Genomic DNA, 22,286 nt, shown 5'->3' with positions numbered 1-22,286 from the left:
AGGTGTTTACTATGTGCTAAACACTGTTCTAAGCGGTGGGGTAGATACAAGTTAACCAGGTTGGACACAGTCCCTGTCCCACAAGGGGCTCATATTCTTAATCCCCATTTTACAGATGAGGTCCAGGGAAGTGAAGTGACTTGCCTTAGGTCACAGAGCAGACACGTGGTGAAGCCAGGATTAGAACCCAGGTCCTTCCGACTCCCAGCCCCATGCTCTATCCACTAGACCACACTCCCGGGCACCGGCAGGGAAGGGATCAGTCCACAACAGGACGGTGTTGCCACAGCAGGGGGATAGGGATGACCGTTGAGGAACGGAGGGAATACAGGTGATGAGGGAGAGACACACACACAGCCATTTCTCTGCTCAGCTTTTTATTATTATTACTTTTTAATGACATGTGTTAAGCGCTTTCTATGTGCCAGGCACTGTACTAAGCGCTGGGGTAGATACAAGCTAATCAGGTTGGACATGATCCATGTCCCACTGGGGCTCACAGTTGTAATCCCCACTTTACAGATGAGGGAACTGAGGCACAGCAAAGTGACTTGACTTGTCCGAAGTCACACAGTAGACAAGTGGTGAAGTCCCGATTAGAACCCAGGCTCTCTGACTCTCAGGACCGTGCTCTTTCGACTAAGCCACGCTGCTTTTCTACTGAAGGTGATTCTCCACTGCTCTTTCCTGAAAGTGATCTGGCCACATCTGAAGGACGTCTGATACCTTGGGGCGAGCCCCGATGCCCACAGGGACCAACAGCCCCGAGCGGCCCGTCATCTAACTGACCTCTCCCTCTCGTTGCCCCGTCGGCTCGTGTCCGCCTTCCCGCCGCGAGGACGGGAGGAGGGATGTGGCCCGGGTCTGGCTGGCCCGGTGGAGAGGGCGTTTACGCCCAATCTGAATCGACCCCGGCGACATCCTCGTCCAGAGCTGCCAGCTCCTTCTCTTCCTCTGATCTCCTCTCATCGGCCCCCAACGGGGGGCCAGAGTGGAACCTCCTCAAAGGCCGGGACCACGTCTACCAACTCTCTTGACTCTCCCACACGCTTAGCACAGTGCTCAGCACACAGACTATAAGCTTCTTGAGGGCAGGGGCTGAGTCTACCAACCCTCAAGTACTCTCCCAAACACTTAGCACAGTGCTCTCTCCACAATAGACTGTAATCTCTTGGAGGGTAGGAGCCACGTCCACCAACTCTCATGCACTTCCATACATTCAATTGTATTTATTGAGCGCTTTCTGTGTGTCGAGCACTGTACTCAGTGCTTGGGAGAGTACAGATACAACGACAGACCCATTCCCTGCCCACAGTGAGCTTACAGCCTAAATGCTTTCCCAAATGCTTAGCACAATGCTCTCCACACAACAGACTTTAAGCTCCTTGAGGGCGGGGGCCGTGTCTTCCAACTCTCACAGAGTTTCCCGAACGCTTAGCATGGTGCTCTCCAACTCTTTGGACTCTCCCAAACGTTCAGTCCATTGCACTGAACACAGTAGACTGTGGGCAGAGATGGTCTACTACTTCTACTATACTCTCTCCAACGCACTCAGCACCCAGTAGCCGCTCAGTACATAGCACGGACTGATCGGCGGACAGTCCAAATGGTGAGGGTTGCATCAGCTGTGCGATCGGACGGTCTGGCGCTGAAGCCGGGCCTGGGTGAGAAGCGGCACCTTCTGACAATCCGCGAAGGTTCCGGTCCCAGGGTGGGGTGGAGAATGGGGTCCGGTGGAGGGGAGGGGACAGATGGAGGGGGAGAGCGCAGAGAGCAAGGGGAGTCGGTGGAAGCACGTTGAGGCGCCTGGGTCCCCGGACTTGGCGGGGGGCCGCTATGGCCGTGTCCTGGACTTTGGCGGGAGTCTGTGACCCACGAAGACGGTCTTGGGATGGTTGCGCACACCTTTCCTCTTGGCTAAGGGGACAAGAAAGATGGGGGTGAGGAGAGGTCGGGGGGCGGCCGGGAGGAAGGAGGGTGAGCAAGGGGTTCCGCCGCCTCAAGAAGAAGGTTTGGGGGAAAATTGTACAGGGCTGTGATTTAAGGGTTAGCATTAATCGCAGTGCAAAGGAGAGCCTTCCCCTCCCCCATCCAACCCCGGAGTGACCTACTGCACCATGGATTTCTGGACTCAGCCGCTCAGCTGTCCAGCCCAGGACTCTGTCTCCAGCCGGGGCACCAGGACTCTGGGATGAATTGTGTGCTGGTTGCTCTCCTGGACCCCTGTCCACATGATTAGGCTGGACCAGCCCACACCCCTGACTCTCCCCTCTCCATCCCTGACGCTCCCCCAGTGGCCCAGCACAAACCGGCTAACACCCCTGACTCTCCCCTTCTCATCTCTGACTCTCCTCCCCACCATGACCCAGAATGGACCATCCAACATCCCTCACTCTGCCCCAGTGACCCAGCATGGGCCACCCAACACACCTGATTCTCCCTTCTCCATCATTGACTCTCCCCCGGTGATCCAGCATGGACCATCCAACACCTCTGACTCTTCCCTCGCCATCCCTGACCTTCCCCCGGTGACCCAGCACGGACCATCCAATGCCCCTTATTCTCCCCTTTCCACCCCTGACTCTCCCCCAGTGACCCAGCACAGTCACGTCTCCAGGACCGGACAGCACTGGGTCTGAGCCGAGGAGGGGGCCGCTCCATACCTCGAGAGCAGGTCTTGGTGCAGTCCTTCTGGCTGACGAAGTTGTTGTGATTCCCCCCGCATCCCGAGTAACTGAACTCCTCGCAGGTCCCGCTCTCGACGTTGAAGTAATACCGGGTCACGTGGGCAGAACATGAGCCCCTATCCAGGGGACTGGAGCAGAACTTGGGCACGTCTGAGAAGGAATCACCATCACAAGCAGGTGAGGACACCATCCTCAAAAATAATCGTAGTACTTGTTAAGGGCTTACATGGGCCACACATTGTACTACGTACCGGGGTAGGTAATAATAATAATAATAACTGTCTTACTTGTTAAGCGCTTACTATGTGTCAAGCACTATTCTAAGCTCTGGAGTAGATAAAAGCTAATCATATTGGACTCAGTCCCTGTCCCACATGGGGCTCACAGTCTCAAACCCCATTTTGCAGATGAGGTAACTAGGCCCAGAGAAGTAAAGGGACTTTCCCAAGGCCACACACCAGATATGTGGCGGAGTTGTGATTAGAACTCAGGTCCGTCTGACTCCCAGGCCCGTGCTCTATCCACCAATTCCGTGCTGCTTCCCCGCTAATCAGGTTTGATGCAGTTCATGTCCCACTTGAGGCTCACAGTTTTAATCCCCATTTAACAGATGAGGTAACTGAAGCCCTGAGAAGTTAAGTGACTTGCCCAGTGTCACACAGCAGACATGTGGCAGAGTCAGGATTAGAATCCTGGTCTGACTTCCAGGCTTTTGCTCTTTCCAGTAGCCCCTGCTGTTCCTCGAGGCAGGGATCATGTCTACCAGAGCTCGGGCTTGGGGGTCAGAGGATGTGGGTTCTAATTCCGGCTCCGCCACTTGTCCGCTGTTCTCTGTGCCTCAGTTACCTCATCTGGAAAATGGGGATTAAGACTCTGAGCCCCACGTGGGACAACCTGATTACCTTGCATCTACCCCAGTGCTTCGAACAGTACCTGGCATATAGTAAGCGCTTAACCAACACCATAATTGTTATTACTATTACTATCATTATTGTATTGTACTCTCCCAAGCACTCAGCGCAGTGCTCCGCACACAGTCGATTGGCTGATCACTTACCTGACTTCGGGGAGCAGAATCTCACGCATGAGGCTTTGTCGGAGAATTGGTTAGGACCCACTGGACATTCCCCGAACGAGAACTTCTCGCACGCCATGGAGCTCATGTTGAAGAAATATTTCTCCACTTTCCCCTTACAGGTGTCTGATCTGGTATCCATCCGGCAGATCTTCGGCACTTCTAGAAGGTGCAGAGGCGGGCAGAGACAGAGAAAATCCCATTAATCGTGAGCAAAAGACCAAGATGGCGGGGTCAGGGAGATAGCCCTGGTGTCGCTCTAAACCACAGTCTCCAATCTCAGACATCCTGCCGAGTTGGGGAGCACCCCAGAGTCTCCACTGTCCAAGAGGAAATGGTGCAATGGCCTAGTTTCTTCCAACCAAAAGAAAAAATGCTTTTCTCTCTCAGGAAAGAGCAGAAGTCTTGCCTTGCAGCCTATCGAGAGGTGCCTGGGTCACCGGGGGAAGGACCTGGGGCTGGCAGTCAGAAGTTTAATAATAATAATAAAAGGACTTGTTAAGTGCTGACTATGTGCCAAGCACTGTTCTAAGTGCTAGAGTAGATACAAGTCAATCAGGTTGGACACAGTCCCTGTCCCACTTGGGACTCACACTCTAAATCCCTATTTCACAGATGAGGTAACTGAGGTCTAGAAAAGTGAAGCGACTTGCCCAAGATCACAGAGCTGACATGTGGCAGACCTGGGATGAGAACCCACGTCCCAGCATCCACATCACGCACAGTGCTCTGCACATAGTAAGCATTCAGTAAATACCACTGACTGATAGATTGCCATCACAGAGATGGTGTGAGAACAAAAAGTCAGAGAAAGCCCCCCCCAAATCTCTCCTACACATTTCCAGGAAGTCATCAATTTCTTCCAGGAAGTCATCAATTTCCCAGACAAATGCAAGGTAGAACAAAGATGGCTTCTAGATTGTCATGGCCCTGGCTGTCAGCTAAAAGCAACTGTGGCATTTGCTAAGTGCTTACTATGTGCCAAGCTCTGTTCTAAGCACTGGGATGGATACGAAATAATCGGGTTGGACGGACCCCGTCCCACATAGGGCTCACGGTCTTAATGCCATTTTACAGATGAGGGAACTGAGACCCAGAGAAGCAAAGTGACTTGCCCAAGGTCACAGAGCAGACAAGTGGCTGAACCGGGATTAGAATCCAGGTCCTTCTGACTCCCGGGCCCGTGCTCTTGCCATTAGGCCCGGGTCGATCTGAGTCTCTCCAGCTCCTTGAGGAACCGGACCTCATCTGCTTTTACTGTGCTCTCCCAGCTCTGGCCCCAGCAGATGCTCAGGGAATGCTGTCCTTGGATGTAAAAACTCCGGGAAAACAGATCACTGTACTGACCCTTCAGCTCCAGCCAAGCATCTGGTGAGAGAGAGGGAGGCCAGGGGTCGTTATCTGCTGGACTATTAACCCTGGACATACCAAGCCTTGGAGGTTGAGCCAGGAGGGACGTTAGGGGGTTTGGGGCCCTGCAGGAGATAACTGGGTTCTCTCGGCTGGAGCCCGGGGACCCCGGAGAAGCTGAGAGAGGGTTGGGATGGACAGACGGCCAGGTTGCCCAGTAGTGAGGGCTGGGGTGGAGGAGCTGGGGCGGTGGGGGGAGGGCGTGGGAGAGGATCCTTCAGACGTCGCTGGCCGTTTGAGGACGAACAGAGAGATGGACTGGACGGCCGGGGTGGGGGAGGGTTTGGGAGGAGGGGACTTACTGGCTAGCTTTCCACAGGCCGCCTGGCAGGCCTTCAGGGTTTCGAAGTTGTTGGCGTTGCCCTTGCAGCCCCCGTAGGAGAAGAGGAGACAGGTCTGCGTGTACCGGTCATAGTAGTAGCTGGGCAGGATGGCCCGGCAGGGACCTTCATCCTTGGGCAGCAGACAGATGGCCGTGTTGTTATCTATGGAGAGAGAGGGAGATGTAGACAGTGAACCAGAGATATTGGCTGAGACTCAGAGACACCGTGAGTCTCCACCGCTGTCAAGATGGAGAGAAAACGGGAGACGTAGGGAAGCAGAGAGAGACTCAGAGATGGAGAGAGACAGAGCTATAGAACCATGGAGAGAGACAAAGAGACAGAGGCAGGAAGACACAGAGAGAGCCAGAGATGGAGAGAAAAGGAGACAGACTCACAGAGACAGGAACTCAGAGAGACCAAGAGTGACTAAGAAGCATAGAGACTCAGAGACTCGGAGAGTCAGATGCCCAAAGAGAAGGAGGCAGGGAGATGGAGAGAAAGAGATAGGAGGAGGCAAAGAAGCAGCTAAAGACAGAAAGAGAGAGGGAGAAAGACAGAGAAAGAGAAAGGGAGAGCCAAAGAGGCAGCTAGAGACAGAGGAGAAAGAGAGAGCCCAAGAAGCAGCTAGACAATGAGGGAAGGGAAGGGAGAGAGAGGGAGGGAAACTGTTAAAGGGGAAGAGACAGGGAGACCAAAGAAGCCGCTAAAGAGGCAGAGGAGCGAGAAAGAGCCAAAGAATCAGCTAGAGACTGAAAACAGAAAGAGAGAGGAGAGGGAGAGAGGGAGAAATGCTAAACAGGGAAAGAAAGGGAGAGGCAAAGATGCAATTAAAGAGGCAGAGAAAGGGAGAACCAAAGTATCAGCTAGAGAATGAGAAAGAGAGAGACGGAGGGAGAGAGAGACTGCTAAAGGGGAAAAAAAGGAAGAGCCAAAGAGAAGGCAGAGAGAGAGAAAAAAAGAGCCAAAGTAGCAGCTAGAGGCGAGGAGCGAGGGAGAGACTGCTAGCGGGGAAAAGAAAGTAAGAGCCAAAGAAGCTGCTAAAGAGAGACAGAAGAAGCAGAGAGACCCGAAGCAGCAGCTAGAGGCCAAGGAGAGAGGGAGAGACTGCTAAAGGGGAAAAGAAAAGAAGATCCAAAGAAGCTGCTAAAGAGAGCGAAGAGGCAGGGAGAAAAAGAGAGCCAAAGTAGCAGCTAGAGACCCAGAAGAGAGAGTGAGAGTGAAAGAGAGACTGTTAAAGGGGGAAAAAGGAAGAGCCAAAGAAGCTGCTAAAGAGCTAGAAGAGGCAGAGCGAAAAAAGGAGCCAAAGTAGCAGCTAGAGGCCGAGGAGGGCGGGGGAGACTGCTAGAGGGGAAAAGAAAGGAAGAGCCAAAGAAGCTGCTAAAGAGATCGAAGAGGCAGAGACTTTTAGCCCGCGAGCCTGTTGGGCAGGGATTGTCTCTATCTGTTACATTCCAAGCGCTTAGCCCAGTGCTCCGCACACAGTAAGCGCTCAAGAAATACGACGGAATGAATGAAAAAGGGAGCCGGAGAAGCAGCTAGAGGCCGAGGGGCAAAGAGACAGAGAAGCCGAGGCTGGCCGAGGGGGAAGTTGGGGAGGCCGGGGGTGGGGTGGGGGTGGGGGGTCGGTACCGGGCGGGGCGGCTCGGACCCCCGGGGTGGGCGGCAGCAGGACCAGCAGCAGGAGGAGGAGAAGGAGCGGTCGCAGCTGGAGCCGGGGGGCCACCATGGCCGGACAGCAGAGGGGCCGGGAAGGGCCGACTCTGCCCCGGCCCGCCCGAGGGGCGGCCGCTTTATAGGGGGGGACGGGGCGGGGCCTGCCCGACTTTCCTGCCGCCCCCTCCTCCGGTCTCCGAGAGGCCCAGACCCCCGGCTGGAGAGGGGGCAGCTCATCGCCACTTAATAATAATGTTGGTATCTGTTAAGCGCTTACTATGTGTTGTAAGCGCTGGGGTAGACACAAGGGAATCAGGTTGTCCCACGTGGGGCTCACGGGCTTCATCCCCATTTTACAGATGAGGTCACGGAGGCCCAGAGAATAATGTCGGTATTTGTTAAGCGCTTACTACGTGCCGAGCACTGTTCTAAGCGCTGGGGTCGATACGGGGTAATCAGGTGGTCCCTCGTGAGGCTCACAGTCTTCATCCCCATTTTACGGATGAGGGAACTGCGGCACAGAGAAGTGAAGTGACTCGCCCAAAGTCACACAGCCGACAAGGGGCAGAGCCGGGATTCGAACCCATGATCTCTGCCTCCAAAGCCCGTGCTCTTTCCACTGAGCCACGCTGCTTCACTGCTGTGTGAGCACGGGCAAGTCGATTCACCTCTCTGGGCCTCAGGGACCTCATCCGTCGAATGATGATGATGTTGATGATGATGGTATTTGCTAAGCCCTTACTGTGTGCCAAAGACTGTTCTAAGCGCCGGGGGGGGGGGGGGATACAAGGTAGTACAGTGCTCTGCACATAGTAAGCGCTCAATAAATACTATTGAATGAATGAATGAATGATCAGGCCATCCCGCGTGGGGCTCACAGTCTTCAACCCCGTTTTACAGAGCAGGGAACTGAGGCCCAGAGAAGTGAAGTGACTTGACCAAAGTCACACAGCTGACAAGGGGCGGAGTGGGGATTAGAACCCAGGACCTCTGACTCCCAAGCCCGGGCTCTTGCCACTGAGCTACGCTGCTTTGGGGATGAAGACTGTGAGCCCCACGTAGGTCAACTTGATTACCCTGTATCTACCCCAGCGCTTAGAGCAGGGCTTGGCACATAGTAAGCGTGTAACAGATCCTATCATTATCATCATTATTATTACTATTATCATTTGTAAAATGGGGATGAAGAGTGTGAACCCCACATGGGACGACGTGATTACCTTGTATTTACCCCAGGACTTAGAACAGGGCTTGGCACATAGTAAGCGTGTAACAAATCCCATTATTATTATCATTATCACCTCATCTGTAAAATGGGGGTGAAGACTGTCAACCCCACGTGGGACAACTTGATTACCTTGTATCTACCCCAGAACTCAGAACAGTGTTTGGCACATAGTATGCTTGGCACATAGTAAGCGCTTAACCAGTACCATCATTATTATACCCCAGCTCTGCCACTTGTCAGCTGTGTGACTGTGGGCAAGTCACTTAACTTCTCTGTGCCTCAGTGACCTCATCTGGAAAATGGGGATGAAGACTGTGAGCCTCACGTGGGACAAGCTGATTACCCTGTATCTAAGAACAGTGCTCTGCACCTAGTAAGCGCTTAACAAATACCAACATTATTATTATTGCTACTATTATCATCTGTAACATGGGGATGAAGACTGTGAGCCCCACATGGGACAATCTGATTACCTTGTATCTACCCCAGTGCTTAGAACAGTGCTTGGCACATAGTAAGCGCTTAACAAATACCATAATAATAATAACTGACCTGAACCTAAAGGCCGCTCCTGGGCCTCAGGTGGACAGACGGCCGACAGACTGACGGCCGCTAGAAAGAGCCATCAACTGACCGGGTTGCCGGACATAGGGATGGAAGATAAAGCGTGGATTGCTGGATAGAGGACGGGCCTGGGAGCCAGAGGACCTGGATCCTAACCCCGACTCCGCCACTTGTCTGCTGGGTGACCTTGGGCGAATCACTTCACTTCTCTGGGCCTCGGTTTCCTCATCTGTAAAATGTGGATTAAGATTGTGAGCCCCATGTGGGACATGGGCTGTAGCCAACCTGACTAGCTTGTCTGTACACCAGAGCTAAGTAAAGTAAGCACTGTGCTAATACCATAATAATAATAATAATAATGTTGGTATTTGTTAAGCGCTTACTATATGCAGAGCACTGTTCTAAGTGCTGGGGTAGATACAGGGTAATCAGGTTGTCCCACGTGAGACTCACAGTTAATCCCCATTTTACAGATGAGGTAACTGAGGCCCAGAGAAGTGAAGTGACTTGCCCACAGTCACACGGCTGACAAGTGGCAGAGCCGGGAGTCCAACTCATGACCTCTGACTCCCAAGCCCGTGCTCTTTCCGCTGAGCCACGCTGCTTCCTATAAAAAAGTACGGATAGAGAAGGGGGTCCCTGGAGGAGTGGGAGAGGGGGTCCCTCAGGTTTGGACTCCAGGTGAAACTGGATTCAGATTGTGTGGGTAGGGCTGAGCTGGGAAGGGCCCGGATTTCTGCATTTGGGATGTTCAGCCTGGAAGTTGGAGGACTGGGTTCTAATCCTGGCACCACCACTTGCCTAATGTGTTACCTTGGGCAAGTCTTTTTACCTCTCTGTTTTTCAGTTTCTTTTTCTACAAAATGAGGATTCAATACACAATACCTAGTAGGGTGATCTGCCCGCAGGAAACCCTCACTAAGTCCTGTGTGGTACATGAACTGTGTTCGAACTAATTTTCTTGTATCTACCCTAGCACTTAGTACCATATTTGGCACATAGTAAGGGCATAAGAAATACCACCATTACTATTATTATTGTTGTTATTCTCATTGCTGTTGTTATTATTATCCCCGCCCTAACCCACCATCTTCTCGGCATACTGGACCAGAAGCCGGAAGATGGCGACCTTGATTTCTTCTCCCTAGATAAAAACATTCTATTAAAACGTTTCATAAAAAGTTTTGGGCTTTACATGCTGGAGTTGGAGAAAGTGGATTCACCCTTACTTCCAATCCCCAGGGAGCTGGATGAAAATGTCATCTGACAATTCCGTAAAGCACGTGAACTGATGATGATGATTATGGTATTTGTTAAGTGCTTACTATGTGTCAAGCACTGTTCTGAGCGCTGATCTCACTGCTCCCTACAGACCACAGATTTCCTAACCCATTTCCTGGAGAAAATCAATTAATCGATAGTATTTACTGAGTGCTTACAGTGTTCAGACCACTGTACTAAACGCTTGGGAGACTACAAAGTAACAGAATTGGTAGACATGTTCCCTGCATACAGTGAGTTTATTCTTTCATTCAATCGTATTTATTGAGAGCTTACTGTGTGCAAAGGACTGTACTAAGCGCTTTGGATAGTAAAATATAACCATAACCAGACATATTCATGCCCACAACGAGCTCACCGTCTAGCGGGAGAGACAGACATTAATATAAATAGCTAAATAAATAATTTACAGATCTATACATATGCTCACATTCTAGTCTGTGAGCCCATTGTTGGGTAGGGATTGTCTCTGTTGCCGAATTGTACTTTCCAAGTGCTTAGTACAGTGCTCTGCACCCGGTCAGCATGCAATAAATACAAATGAAGGAATGTGCTGTGGAGATGGTAGGGAGGATGAATGAAGGAACAAGTGAAAGCGGCGCAGAAGGGAGTGGGAGAAGAGGGCTTAGTCAGGGAAGGCTTCTTGGAGGAGATGGGCCTTCAGTAAGGTTTTGAAGTGGGGGAGGCCAATTGTCTGTCTGATATGAGGGGAGTAGAAGTATGACAGAAGAAGGGGAGACAGACATTAATATATAAATCAATAAATTAGGGATGTGGACGTTGTGAAAATAGGGAGTACAGTGAATCTATCCTATAACGTACTCTATTAAAAAAAGAAGTTTAGAGCTGGTCTCTGAACTGGGCTTTGTGGTTGCTCTGGTCTGGGACTCTGTGTGTGTGAGTCGATCCCAAATCAGCTGAGCGAGGAGAGGCAGGGCGGTCGCCGGCGTCTCGTTGTGGGCAGGGACTGTGCCTGTTCACTGTTGCATCGTCCTCTCCCAAGCGCTTAGTCCAGTGCTCTGCACACAGTAAGGGCTCAATAAATAAGATTGAATGAATAAATGAATGCCTCCCCCGGCCCTGGAGGGAGATTGGTCGGAATTCCCTGTGCGGGCGTGGAAATTGAATGAACGATGGAATTAATTAATCAATTAATTAATTAATTGATTAATGAAATGCCCGCAATCCCGGCAACCTCCAGAGGGCAGCAAGGGAGAGGGAGAGACGAGCAGAGGCGGGATGGAGCCCAGATCCTGGAAGTCCCTGGGGACCCAAATTATTCATTCAGTCGTATTTATTGAGCGCTTGCCGTGTGCAGATCACTGTGCAGATCACTGTGTGCGCTTGGGAGAGGACAGTACAATAACAGACACATACGGGCTGACAGTCTGGGGAGTGAGACAGACATCAATTCAGATCAATGAATGACAGATATAATAGTAATTGTTTGAAAGGTCATCGGGTTGCCCCACGTGGGGCTCACGGTCTTCATCCCCATTTTACAGATGAGGTAACCGAGGCATAGAGAAGTTAAGCGGCTTGCCCAAGGCCACACAGCAGACACACAAGTCGCGGAGGTGGGATTAGAACCCACGTCCTCTGATTCCCAAGCCCAGGCTCTTTCCATTATAAATGCTGTGGGGCTGGGAGGAGGGAAAAACGAAGGGACAAGTCAGGGCCACGCAGAAGGGAGTGGGAGAAGAGGAAAGGGGGATTTAGTCTGGGAAGACCTCCTGGAGGAGATAGGTCTTCAATAAGGCTTTGAAGAAGGGGAGAGAGTAATTGTTTGGCAGATTTGATCAGGTTAGAGAAGCAGCGTGGTTTAGTGGCAAGAGCCCGGGCTTGGGAGTCAGAGGACGTGAGTTCTAATGCCGGTTCCGCCATTTGTCTGCTATGTGACCTTGGGCAAGCCACTTAACTTCTCAGGGCTTCAGTTTCCTCATCTCTAAAATGGGGATGAAGACTGTGAGCCCCACGTGGGACAACCTGATGACCTTGTATCTACCCCTGCACTTAGAACAGCGCTTGGCACGTAGTAAGGGCTTAACAAATACCATCATTATTATTTGAGGAGGGAGGGCCCTCCGGGCCAGAGGCAGGACGTGGGCCGGGGGGTCGGCAGCAAGAAAGGCAAGATGGAGGCACAGCGAGAAGGTTAGCATTAGAAGAGCGAAGCGTGCGGGCTGGGTTGGAGAAGGAAAGTAGCGAGGTGAGGTAGGAGGGGGCATGGTGAGCGAGTGCTTTAAAGCCAATGGTGAGGAGTTTTCGTCTGATGCCAAGGTGGGTAATAATAATAATATTGGTATTTGTTAAGTGCTTACTATGTGTAGAGCACTGTTCTAAGCGCTGGGGTAGATACAGGGTCAACAGGTTGTCCCACGTGAGACTCACAGTTAATCCCCATTTTCCAGATGAGGGAACTGAGGCCCAGAGAAGTGAAGTGACCTGCCCACAGTCACACAGCTGACAAGTGGCAGAGTCAGGATGGGCAACCACTGGAGTTTTTTGAGGAGTCAGCGGGGTGTGGGCCAAGGGGCGTTGGGTGTCTGCTCAAAGACTAGGGGGGAGAAGAGGGGCATCCTGTGGGGAGTCACATCCGTGCCTCTGCTGAACCCAGGATAGTGCTCCTCCTCGTGACTTTCCAAAGCGACCATCTTGATAACAAATACCACAGTGCAATCTTTCAATCATGATGTGTCAAGTGCTTACTGCCCACAGAGCACTGCACACTACAGTGAGTGTTGAAGTGAGAGTACGCTACAACAGAGTCGGTAGACACATTCCCTGCCTACAGTGAGCTTACGGTCGAGAGGGGAAGACAGACATTAATAGAAATAAATTACGGATAATAACGATGGTATTTGTTAAGTGCTTACTATGTGCCGGGCACCGTACTAAGCCCTGGGGTGGATACAAGCAGCGTGGCTCAGTGAAAAGAGCGTGGGCTTCGGAATCAGAGGTCATGGGTTCGACTCCCGGCTCTGCCACTTAGCTGTGTGACTGTGGGCAAGTCACAACTTCTCTGTGCCTCAGTTACCTCATCTGTAAAATGGGGATTATCTGTGAGCCTCACGTGGGGCAGACTGATTACCCTGTATCTGCTCCAGCGCTTAGAACAGTGCTCTGCACGTAGTAAGCGCTTAACAAATACCAACATTATTATTATTATTACAAGCAAATAGAGTTGGACACAATCCCCGTGAAGTGAAGAGATTTACCCAAAGTCACACAGCAGACAAACGGCAGAGCTGGGATTAGAACCCATGGCCTTCTGCCTGCCAGGCCTGTGCTCTATCCATTAGGCCACGGTTATGTACGTGAGAGCTGTTGGGCTGAAGGAGGAGTGAATAAAGGGTGTAAATCTAAGTGCAGGGACAACTGTTATTCATTATTGTAATAATCCCAGGGAATTGTTAGGAAGAATCTGGCTCAATGCATCAGCCACTGAGCAAAAGCGCCTAGTAGATTGACAGGTTTAATGGAAAGAACATCAGCCTGGGAGACCAGAGGATCCGGGTTCTAAATCCCAGCTCCTCCATCTATCTGTTGTGTGACCTAGGTCAAGTCACTTAACTTCTCTGTGCCTCAGTTTCCTCATCTGTAAAATGGGGATTAAGACGGTGAGCCCCTCCGCCCCACCTTCTGCTCCTCCCCCTTCCCCTCCCCTCAGCACTGTGCTCATTTGTATATATTATTTATTACCCTATTTATTTCGTTAATGAGGGGTACATCTCCATGATTCTATTTATCTTGATGATGTTGTTTTTGTTTTGTTCTGTTTTGCTTTTCTGTCTGTCTCCCGCGTTTAGACTGTGAGCCCATCACTGGGCAGGGATTGTCTCTATCTGTTGCCGAACTGTACATTCCAAGCGCTTAATACAGAGCTCTGCACATAGTAAGCGCTCAATAAGTACTATTGAATGAATGAATGAATGAATGAAATGGGTCAGAGACTGTGTCCACCCCATTTGTCTTACATCTATCCCAATGCTTAGAGAAGCAGCGTGGCTCAATGGAAAGAGCCGGGGCTTGGGAGCCAGAGGTCATGGGTCCGAATCCCGGCTCCGCCGCTTGCCAGCTGTGTGACTTTGGGCAAGTCATTTCACTTCTCTGGGCCTCAGATCCCTCATCTGTAAAATGGGATGAAGACTGTGAGCCCCACGTGGGGCAACCTGATCACCTTGTATCCCCCAGCGCTTAGAACAGTGGTTAGCCATAGTAAGCGCTTAACAAATACCACCATTATTAGTACAGTGCCTGCCATGTAGTAAGCGCTTGACAAATACCTTTAAAAAAACAACACTATCCATCTAGGATATACTCCATCCTAATTCTCCTCGGCTACTCAGCTGCCTTGGATGCTGAGGACCACCCCATTCTCACGGAAACATTATCTACCCTGTGGGCTGAGGAGATGCGGGGAGATGTAGACTGAACGCACAACCCAGGCCACACACTCTGCTCCTCCAACACCCAACCTAGGATCGTGTCTACCGACTTAATTTCCCAAGTACCTAGTACAGTGCTCTAAACACAGTAAGTGTTCCCTAAGTAGCACCGATTGATTGACTGACTGAGGGACTCGCTGAACCCTGGAATAAATCAAGGCTCAGAGACATTACAGTGACATGTCCGAGGTCTCTCAGCAGCAGACCAGAGCCAGGCTGATTTTCAGGCCTATGTTCTACTGAGCAGAAAGCAGTCTAAACTATTCATTCATTCATTCAGTATTTATTGAGCGCTTACTATGCGCAGAACACTGTATTAAGCGCTTGGAATGTACAAATCGGCAACAGATAGAGACAGTCCCTGCCCTTTGACGGGCTTACGGTCTAATCGGGGAAGACGGGCAGACAAGAACGATGGCAATGAATAGAGTCAAGGGGAAGAACATCTCATAAAAACAATGGCAAATAAATAGAATCAGGGTGATGTACATCTCATTAAACAAAATGAACAAAATAAATAGGGTGATGAAGATATATACAGTTGAGCGGACGAGTACGGTGCTGAGGGGGTGGGACGGGAGAGGGGGAGGAGGAGAGGGTCTCCAGAGGGGTCTCTATTTGGCTTGGGTCAGGATGTGTGACCCAACCTTCCCCCCAGCTAGACTACAAGCTTTGTCCTTCTTTATCTCGGTTTCTCCTTTCCTTATGTGACTGTCACCCATCCCTTCTCTCTGTCTTATTCTCGGGCTTTTTTTTAAGGTATTGGTTAAGCGCTTATTATGTTTGGACACTGTACTAAGTACTGGGGTAGATACATGTTAACCAGGTTGGACACAGTCCATGTCCCACACGGGGCTCACAGTCCTAATCCCTATTTTACAGATGAGATAACTGAGGCACAGAGGAGTTTGTGACTTGCCCAAGGTCACATAGCGGATGAGTCTTTTAGACTGTGAGGCTGTTGTTGGTCAGGGATTGTCTCTATCTGTTGCCCAATTGTACATTCCAAGCGCTTAGTACAGTGCGGTGCACACGGTAAGCGCTCAATAAATACGATTGAATGAATGAGTGGCAGAGCCGGGATTAGAACCCGGGTCCTTCTGACTCCCAGGCCCGGGCTCTATCCACTAGGCCCCGCTGCTTCTCGTGCTTTTCCGTCTCATCCTGCAGGTGCCCAGGGTGGAACTTCAGGGGTCCGTCGCCGAATGTCCGTGCGTGGCCGGCTGCATGCCTGGGGACTCGTGGCTTTGGGGGAGGAGCGAGGCGTAGACTGCAGTGACACTTGGGCAGGCCACTACCCCACCTCTCCCCTCCCCCCGACACAGGGCCGGATTGGGGCGGATTGGGGCCGGTCAGGTTTAATCGGATGAGTGGGCATTACCGAGGACCCTCAAGACCCGGCCGGGCAGGAGCAGGGCAGCTGCAGCGGCAGCCAGAGACGCGTGCCGGCCTCCGCCTGCCCGCGGCGGGAGCCCATGGAGTAGGGAGGAGCGGACAGGGCTGCCCGCATCCAGCCACCCTTGACCGGTCCACTTCCACCTGCCCCTGACCAGTCCAAATCCAGTCTCCCCTGCCCAGTCCATGTCCAGCTGCCCCATCCAGCCTCCCTTGACCAGTTCCCACCCAGCCGCCGGTTCCAGCCGCCCCGTCTAGGCTCCCCCGGCCGCCGAGATGCCCGTGATTAACATCGAGGACCTGACGGAGAAGGACAAGCTGCAGATGGAGGTGGACCAACTCAAGAAGGAAGTAACTTTGGAGAGGAAAGTGGTGAGTAGCGAAGGTCTGCAGGGAACTTCATCTTGGGCTCCCGAGATCGGGTCCCCACCGCCAACGTGGAGGGGAGGGAAAGGACCGGCATTCACCAATTCCTACAAAGCAGAGTAAAAGGTAACTCGTTCATCTCCAAAGATCTAGACTGTAAGCTCGTTGTGGGAAGGGAATGTGTCTGTTATATTGTTCTATCATACCCTCCCAAGCGCTTAGTACAGTGCTGTGCACACAATAAGCACTCAAAAAATACGACTGACTGACAGACTGGAGAGTGCGAGCTCCTAGTAGGCAGGGTGGGTGTCTTCCGTTTCTCTGGTTCTCTCTCAGACACTCAGTTTGGCATCCAGTACAGTGCTCTGCCTCCAGTAGATGCCCGGTACAACTCTCGGCACACAGTGGGTGCCCCGTACAGTAGGCGCTCCGTATTTATTCTGAGCCATTGTCTACCACTGGAGAGCTAGGACAATTACCTGGTTAATTTTTGGGAAAGAGATCTGCTGCTATCAATCAATCAGGTGTATTTATTGAGCTCCTGCTGTCGGGAGACTGTGGGCGTCTGACTTGATCTGATTTCCGGATGAATCATCAATTGTCGCTCCCGGGCGGCACCTCCAACACCTGCCAGCCCACACACTCCACTCCACTCAGAGAAGCAGCGTGGCTCAGTGGAAAGAGCCCGGGCTTGGGAGTCAGAGGTAATGGGTTTGAATCCCGGCTCTGCCACTTGTCAGCTGACTGTGGGCAAGTCACTTCACTTCTCTGTGCCTCAGTGATCTCATCTGGAAAATGGGGATGAAGACGGGGAGCGTCACGTGGGACAACCCGATGACCCTGTATCTACCCTAGAGCTTAGAACAGTGCTCCGCACGTAGTAAGCGCTTAACAAATACCAACATCATTCTTATTATTAATGCCAACCTACTCACTGCTCCTTGATCTCATCTATCTCGCCGCCAGCCCCTTGCCCGCATCCTGCCTCTGGCCTGGACCTCCCTCCCCGTTCATATGCTACAGATCACCACTCTCCCCCTCTTCAAAGACCTCCTAAAATCTCATCTCTTCCAAGAAGCCTTCCCTGACTACCTCTTTTCCCCAACCTATTCACCCTCCTCTCTGTTGGCCTATGCACTTGGATCTGCACCCCTTTAGCATTTTGATGGTCACCCCACCCCTGCCCCTCAGCACTTATGTACACGTCCTTCTGCTCTGCTGCTCACCCTGTCAGTAATTTATATTTATCTCTCCCCGTAGACGGTAAGCTCCTGGAGGGCAGGGAATGGATATTCCAATTCTACTCTATTCTACTCTCCCAAGCGCTCAGTACAATGTTCTGCATTTAGTAAGTGCTCAATAAATAATAATAATGTTGGTATTTGTTAAGCGCTTACTATGTGCAGAGCACTGTTCTAAGCCCTGGGGTGGATATAGGGTGATCAGGTGGTCCCACGTGAGGCTCACAGTCTTCGACCCCATTTTACAGATGAGGGAACTGAGGCCCAGAGAAGTGAAGTGACTTGCCCACAGTCACACAGCTGCCAAGTGGCAGAGCCGGGATTCGAACCCATGACCGCTGACTTCCAAAATAAATACCACCGAATGCCCCTAATGTACCTACTGGGCCATGCTGCTTGGGCTCTGAGTGGGTGAGGGGACAGACTTCTAGTCTAGACCGCGAGCCCGGTTTGGGCAGGGATGGTCTCTCTCTTTATTGCTGAACTGTACTTTCCAAGCGCTTAGTACAGTGCCCTGCACAAAGTAAGAGCTAAATAAATACGATCGAATGGATGAATAATGATCTTCTGTAGACTCTAAGCTCCTTAGGGGCAGGAATTGTCTCTACCTACTCTATTGTATCGCACTTCCCCAAGAGTTTAGTACAATGCTGTGCACACAGTAAGCGCTCAGTAAGTACCATTGACGGATTGATCGACTGGGGGAGGGTCGGTCCGATTTGGGAGAACTCGGTGGGGGGACGGGGAGGTGGGGAGATGGTGTTCCCCATTCCCCCACCGCCACCGTCTGTGTTTTAGGTATCCCAGTGCTGCCAGGAGGTGCGAGATTACGTAGAAGAGCGGTCCGGGGATGACCCGCTGGTCAAGGGGGTCCCGGAAGACAAGAACCCCTTTAAAGAGCTGAAAGGGGGGTGTGCCATTTCCTGAACAACCCGGATGGTGGGGGGCAGGGGTCCGGCAGCCACGGTTCCGGCGTTGGCAGGAAAACGGGAATGTAAAGGCAATAAAAAGTTGCATCCGTTCCTGAAGGGGATGTTCCGTGGACACGGGCTCTGGTATGGGAAAAGGGCTTCCCCGCGCGCGTGTGTGTGTGTGTGTTTCCCTGTGAGTGGGTCTTGTGTCTGTGTCTGTGCGTTTCAGTATGTGTGATTTGTGCTTCTCTGTATGAATGCTGCTCTCTGCGTCTTTTTGTGTGTGGCTGTGTGTGTTTCTCCGTGTGAGAAGGCCTGTGTTTCTGGGTTGGTTTGTGTCCGTGTTTCCCTCTCTGTGTGCATGTATATGTGTTGCTCCGTGTGTGTTTCCGTGTGAGAGGGCCTTGTGTCGGTTTCTGCGTGTTTGCGTCTGTGCATTCCATGCCTGTGCTTTGTGTTTCTCTGAGTGTGGATGTATGTTGCTCTCTGTGTCTATTGCTGTGTGTGTGTGTTTCTGGGTACGCTTTGTCTGTGTTACACTCTCAGTATGTACGTGTAGTGCTCGGAGTGTGCGCTACGTGTGGTGCTCTGTGTGTGTTTTTGTCGGTGTTGCCGTCCGTGTGTCTTCGTGTTACTCTGTATATGTACACGCGTTGTTCTGTGAGTGTTTCTGTGTCTCTGTGGGTGTGTTGCCGCGTATGTTTCCGTGCGAGCGTGTTTGTGTTTCTGGGTGTGTTCGTGTCCGTGCGCGCGTGCGGTTCTGGGCCGTGGTAGGGGTCCAGGATGGCAGTCCGGCCGTGGGCACCCCCGCCCCTCTTTAGTGTCCGGTGTCCATCCATCGGTATGTCCGCCGGCCGGCCTCCCTCTCCCCGCCCCCCACCCCCGGGCAGGCCGGCCCGGGAGTCCGTTTCCCTGCAGGAAACTGACCGGACGTGCCGGCCGCGCTATCTCCGGCCCCAGCCTTTCCCGACGCTCTTTCCGAGGCTTCCTCCTCCCCCGCCCTTCTGGACCCGTGTCCCCCAGACCCCCGACCCCCCAGGTCCCCAGACCCCCCTAGCCCCCAAGCCCCAGCCCCTCAGGTCCCCTTAGCCTCCCAGACCCCGGCCCTCCCAACCTCCAGTCCCCGGCCCCCGGCCCTGCCACTGTGGATGGGCCAGTCCCGAGCGCGCTAGGCCCGAGGGAGGGAACTTGAGGCTCCCGGCGAGGAGGAAGGAAGGAGGAAGGGGGAGGATCTGGAGGGGAGGGCAGGGGAGGGCAGGAGAGGGGAGAAGGGGCTACTCGTGGGAAGTCAGGGCCGGGCCGGGCCCGGGCCGGGGGCCAGCCAGGGTGGAGCAGGAGATCGCGTCCTGTCGGGGAAGAGGGGCGTTGTGAGAGTGTCGGTGAGCGTGTCGAGGCCCGGGGCTGCCCCGCGCCCACCTCGGCCTGCGCCCCCCTCTGCCCGGCGCCCCTGGCCGGGGGACCATGCCCTCGGTGGGCGCAGACGACCAGCCGGAGCGAGAACGTCTGAGGGTGGAGGTGGAGCAGCTGAGGAGGGAGGCGAAGCTGCAGCGTCAGCAGGTGAGTAGGGGGAGAGGCGGGGGGCAAAGAGGAGGGCACCATCCCAACACCCCTCCGTCCTTCCCCCTACCACCCCGGGACCAGCTGAGACCCCGGCAGGGCCACGACGATCGGTCTGGGGTGACCAGAAGCGATGAGAAAGGAAGAAAGGGGACAAGAGCCCGCTCCTCTTTTTCTCTGTTCGTCCGGTCCCCCCGGCTCCCACCCCATCTCCCCTTCCCCCAGCTCCTGCCCCGCTCCCACCTTCCCTGTCCCTCACTGCTCACCCACCTCCTCTACCCCTCTTCCACGCGGTGACCGCAGAGTGGGGAGGAGGGGGCGAGTTGAATATAATCGTGGGAGTTGTTAAGCAGTTACTATGTGCCAGGCACTGTACTAAGCGCAGGAGTGGATCAAAGTGAATCGGGTTGGACGCAGAAGTGGGGAAAAAACTGGAGGGGAGCGTGAGGGTGGGGGCCTCCTCTCCCAACCTGGAGCAGAACAGTATTCTAGGCACTGACCATGAGCAGAGCTCTCTGCCAGGTTGTGCCTCTCTTCCCTTGCCCCTCTGCCCCTCTGCCCCTGCCCCTCTGCCCCTTCCGGGATGATCTGCTGGTCCTGAACTGCCCGTGCCCTAGGAGCCCGGCAGCATGACATAATGGAAAGAGCACAGGCGTGGGAGTCAGAAGGGCATGGGTTCTAATCCCAGCTCCTCCACTTGACTGCTCTGTGACCTTGGGCAAGTCCCTTAACTTCTCTGGGCCTCAGTTACCTCATCTGTAAAACGAGGATTGAGACTGTTGGAACGGGGACTGCGTCCAAACCGATTTGCTTGTATCACCCCAGCACTTAGTAGGGTGCCCGAAACATAGTAAGCATTTACCAAATATCATTAAAAAAAGGGTAGAATGAGAGCGTGCCTGTGTAGACGGCACAGAAGAGCCAGTGGGGCAGAACGGGGCAGCCTGTGTAGACGGGACGGGGCAGGAAAGGCTGTGTCGGGCCGCCCCCGCGGTGACCTCCCGCCCATCCTCCGGCCCGTGCCCTGTTCTGCAGGTTTCCAAGTGCTCGGAGGAGATCAAGAACTACATCGAGGAGCGTGCCCGCGAGGACCCGCTGGTCAGGGGCGTCCCCGACGATAAGAACCCGTTCCGGGAGAAGGCCGGCTGCTGCGTGTCGTGACCGCGTCCAGCCCGACCCCCAGCCCGAGCCCGCAGAACACTACAGCCAGACCCCAGCCGGGCCAGGCCGGGCCAGGCCGGACCACCCCGTCGCCAGGGCTGGGGACAATCACGTCCGTCCCAGCGGCCGGCCCCCCACCCCAGGCCCTCCACTCCCGGGGCAGGGTCTACCTGGGGTGGTCTGGTGGGTGGCCGGAGACAGGTTGGGGGACCCTCCCCGGGGGGCCGGGGTGGCTCTGAGCTAGCGGGGAATAAAGTCCTGGAGGTCAAGGGCTGGCTGGATGTTTGGGGTGTGTGGGGGGGGTGCGTCCCCTGGGGTGTCTGGGCTGGTGACCAGGGCTGGGGGCAGGGCAGGGGATGGGGCAAGTGACTGGGGGAGGGGACGAAGGGGGTGGGAAGTGACCAGTGAGGAGATGTCCAAAGGACGACCACGGGATGAGTAAACAGGAAACTAGACGAGTGTCAGGGATGGGAAGTGAGCGATGAGATGTTCATTTATTTATTCATTCATTCATATTTATTGAGCGCTTACTGTGTGCAGAGCGCTGTACTAAGCACTTAGGAGAGTACAATACAACCATAAAAAGACACATTCCCTGCCCACAACGAGATTACAGTCTAGAGGGGGGAGACAGACGTTAATAGGAGCTGAGCCTTCAATAAGACTTTGAAGGACGGAGGAGTTGTCGTCTGCGGGATTTGAGGAGGGAGGGTGTTCCGGGCCAGAGGCAGGACGTGGGCAAGGGGTCGGCGGATTCATTCGTTCATTCAATAGTATTTATTGAGCGTTTACTATGTGCAGAGCACTGTACTATGCGCTTGGAATGTACAAATCGGCAACAGATAGAGACAGTCCCTGCCCAGTGACGGGCTCACTGTCTAATCGGGGGAGACGGGCAGACGGAAACAATAGCAATAAATAGAATCAAGGGGATGTACATCTCATTAACAAAATAAACAGGGTAATAAAAATATATACAAATGAGC

General features: G+C 53.1%; 3 protein-coding genes across 3 annotated transcripts; 2 read left to right on the top strand and 1 right to left on the bottom strand.

Annotated features, from left to right (window-relative positions):
• Positions 1 to 1,459: 1,459 nt before the first annotated feature.
• Positions 1,460 to 7,259, bottom strand: TFPI2 (tissue factor pathway inhibitor 2). Its single transcript, XM_029070124.1, has 5 exons — positions 7,125 to 7,259; positions 5,475 to 5,657; positions 3,745 to 3,924; positions 2,664 to 2,837; positions 1,460 to 1,917 (listed from the first exon to the last, which is right to left on the bottom strand). Exons 1-5 carry the CDS (start codon positions 7,219 to 7,221, stop codon positions 1,835 to 1,837), a joined length of 717 nt encoding a protein of 238 aa, XP_028925957.1. The 5' UTR covers positions 7,222 to 7,259; the 3' UTR covers positions 1,460 to 1,834.
• Positions 7,260 to 16,090: 8,831 nt separating this feature from the next.
• Positions 16,091 to 18,598, top strand: GNGT1 (G protein subunit gamma transducin 1). The gene is made up of 2 exons (XM_001505544.3): positions 16,091 to 16,436; positions 18,470 to 18,598. Exons 1-2 carry the CDS (start codon positions 16,341 to 16,343, stop codon positions 18,596 to 18,598), a joined length of 225 nt encoding a protein of 74 aa, XP_001505594.1. The 5' UTR covers positions 16,091 to 16,340.
• Positions 18,599 to 19,887: 1,289 nt separating this feature from the next.
• Positions 19,888 to 21,569, top strand: LOC114813799 (guanine nucleotide-binding protein G(I)/G(S)/G(O) subunit gamma-11-like). The gene is made up of 2 exons (XM_029070914.2): positions 19,888 to 20,139; positions 21,175 to 21,569. The coding sequence occupies exons 1-2, from the start codon at positions 20,044 to 20,046 to the stop codon at positions 21,298 to 21,300; spliced, it is 222 nt and encodes a 73-aa protein (XP_028926747.1). The 5' UTR covers positions 19,888 to 20,043; the 3' UTR covers positions 21,301 to 21,569.
• The last annotated feature ends 717 nt before the right edge of the window (positions 21,570 to 22,286 follow it).

This window comes from Ornithorhynchus anatinus, chromosome 8 (assembly GCF_004115215.2).
Source record: "Ornithorhynchus anatinus isolate Pmale09 chromosome 8, mOrnAna1.pri.v4, whole genome shotgun sequence".
In the NCBI taxonomy this organism is placed as follows: domain Eukaryota; kingdom Metazoa; phylum Chordata; class Mammalia; order Monotremata; family Ornithorhynchidae; genus Ornithorhynchus; species Ornithorhynchus anatinus.
Note: the sequence above shows the minus strand (reverse complement) of the source record. Positions and strands in the feature narration are given on the sequence as shown.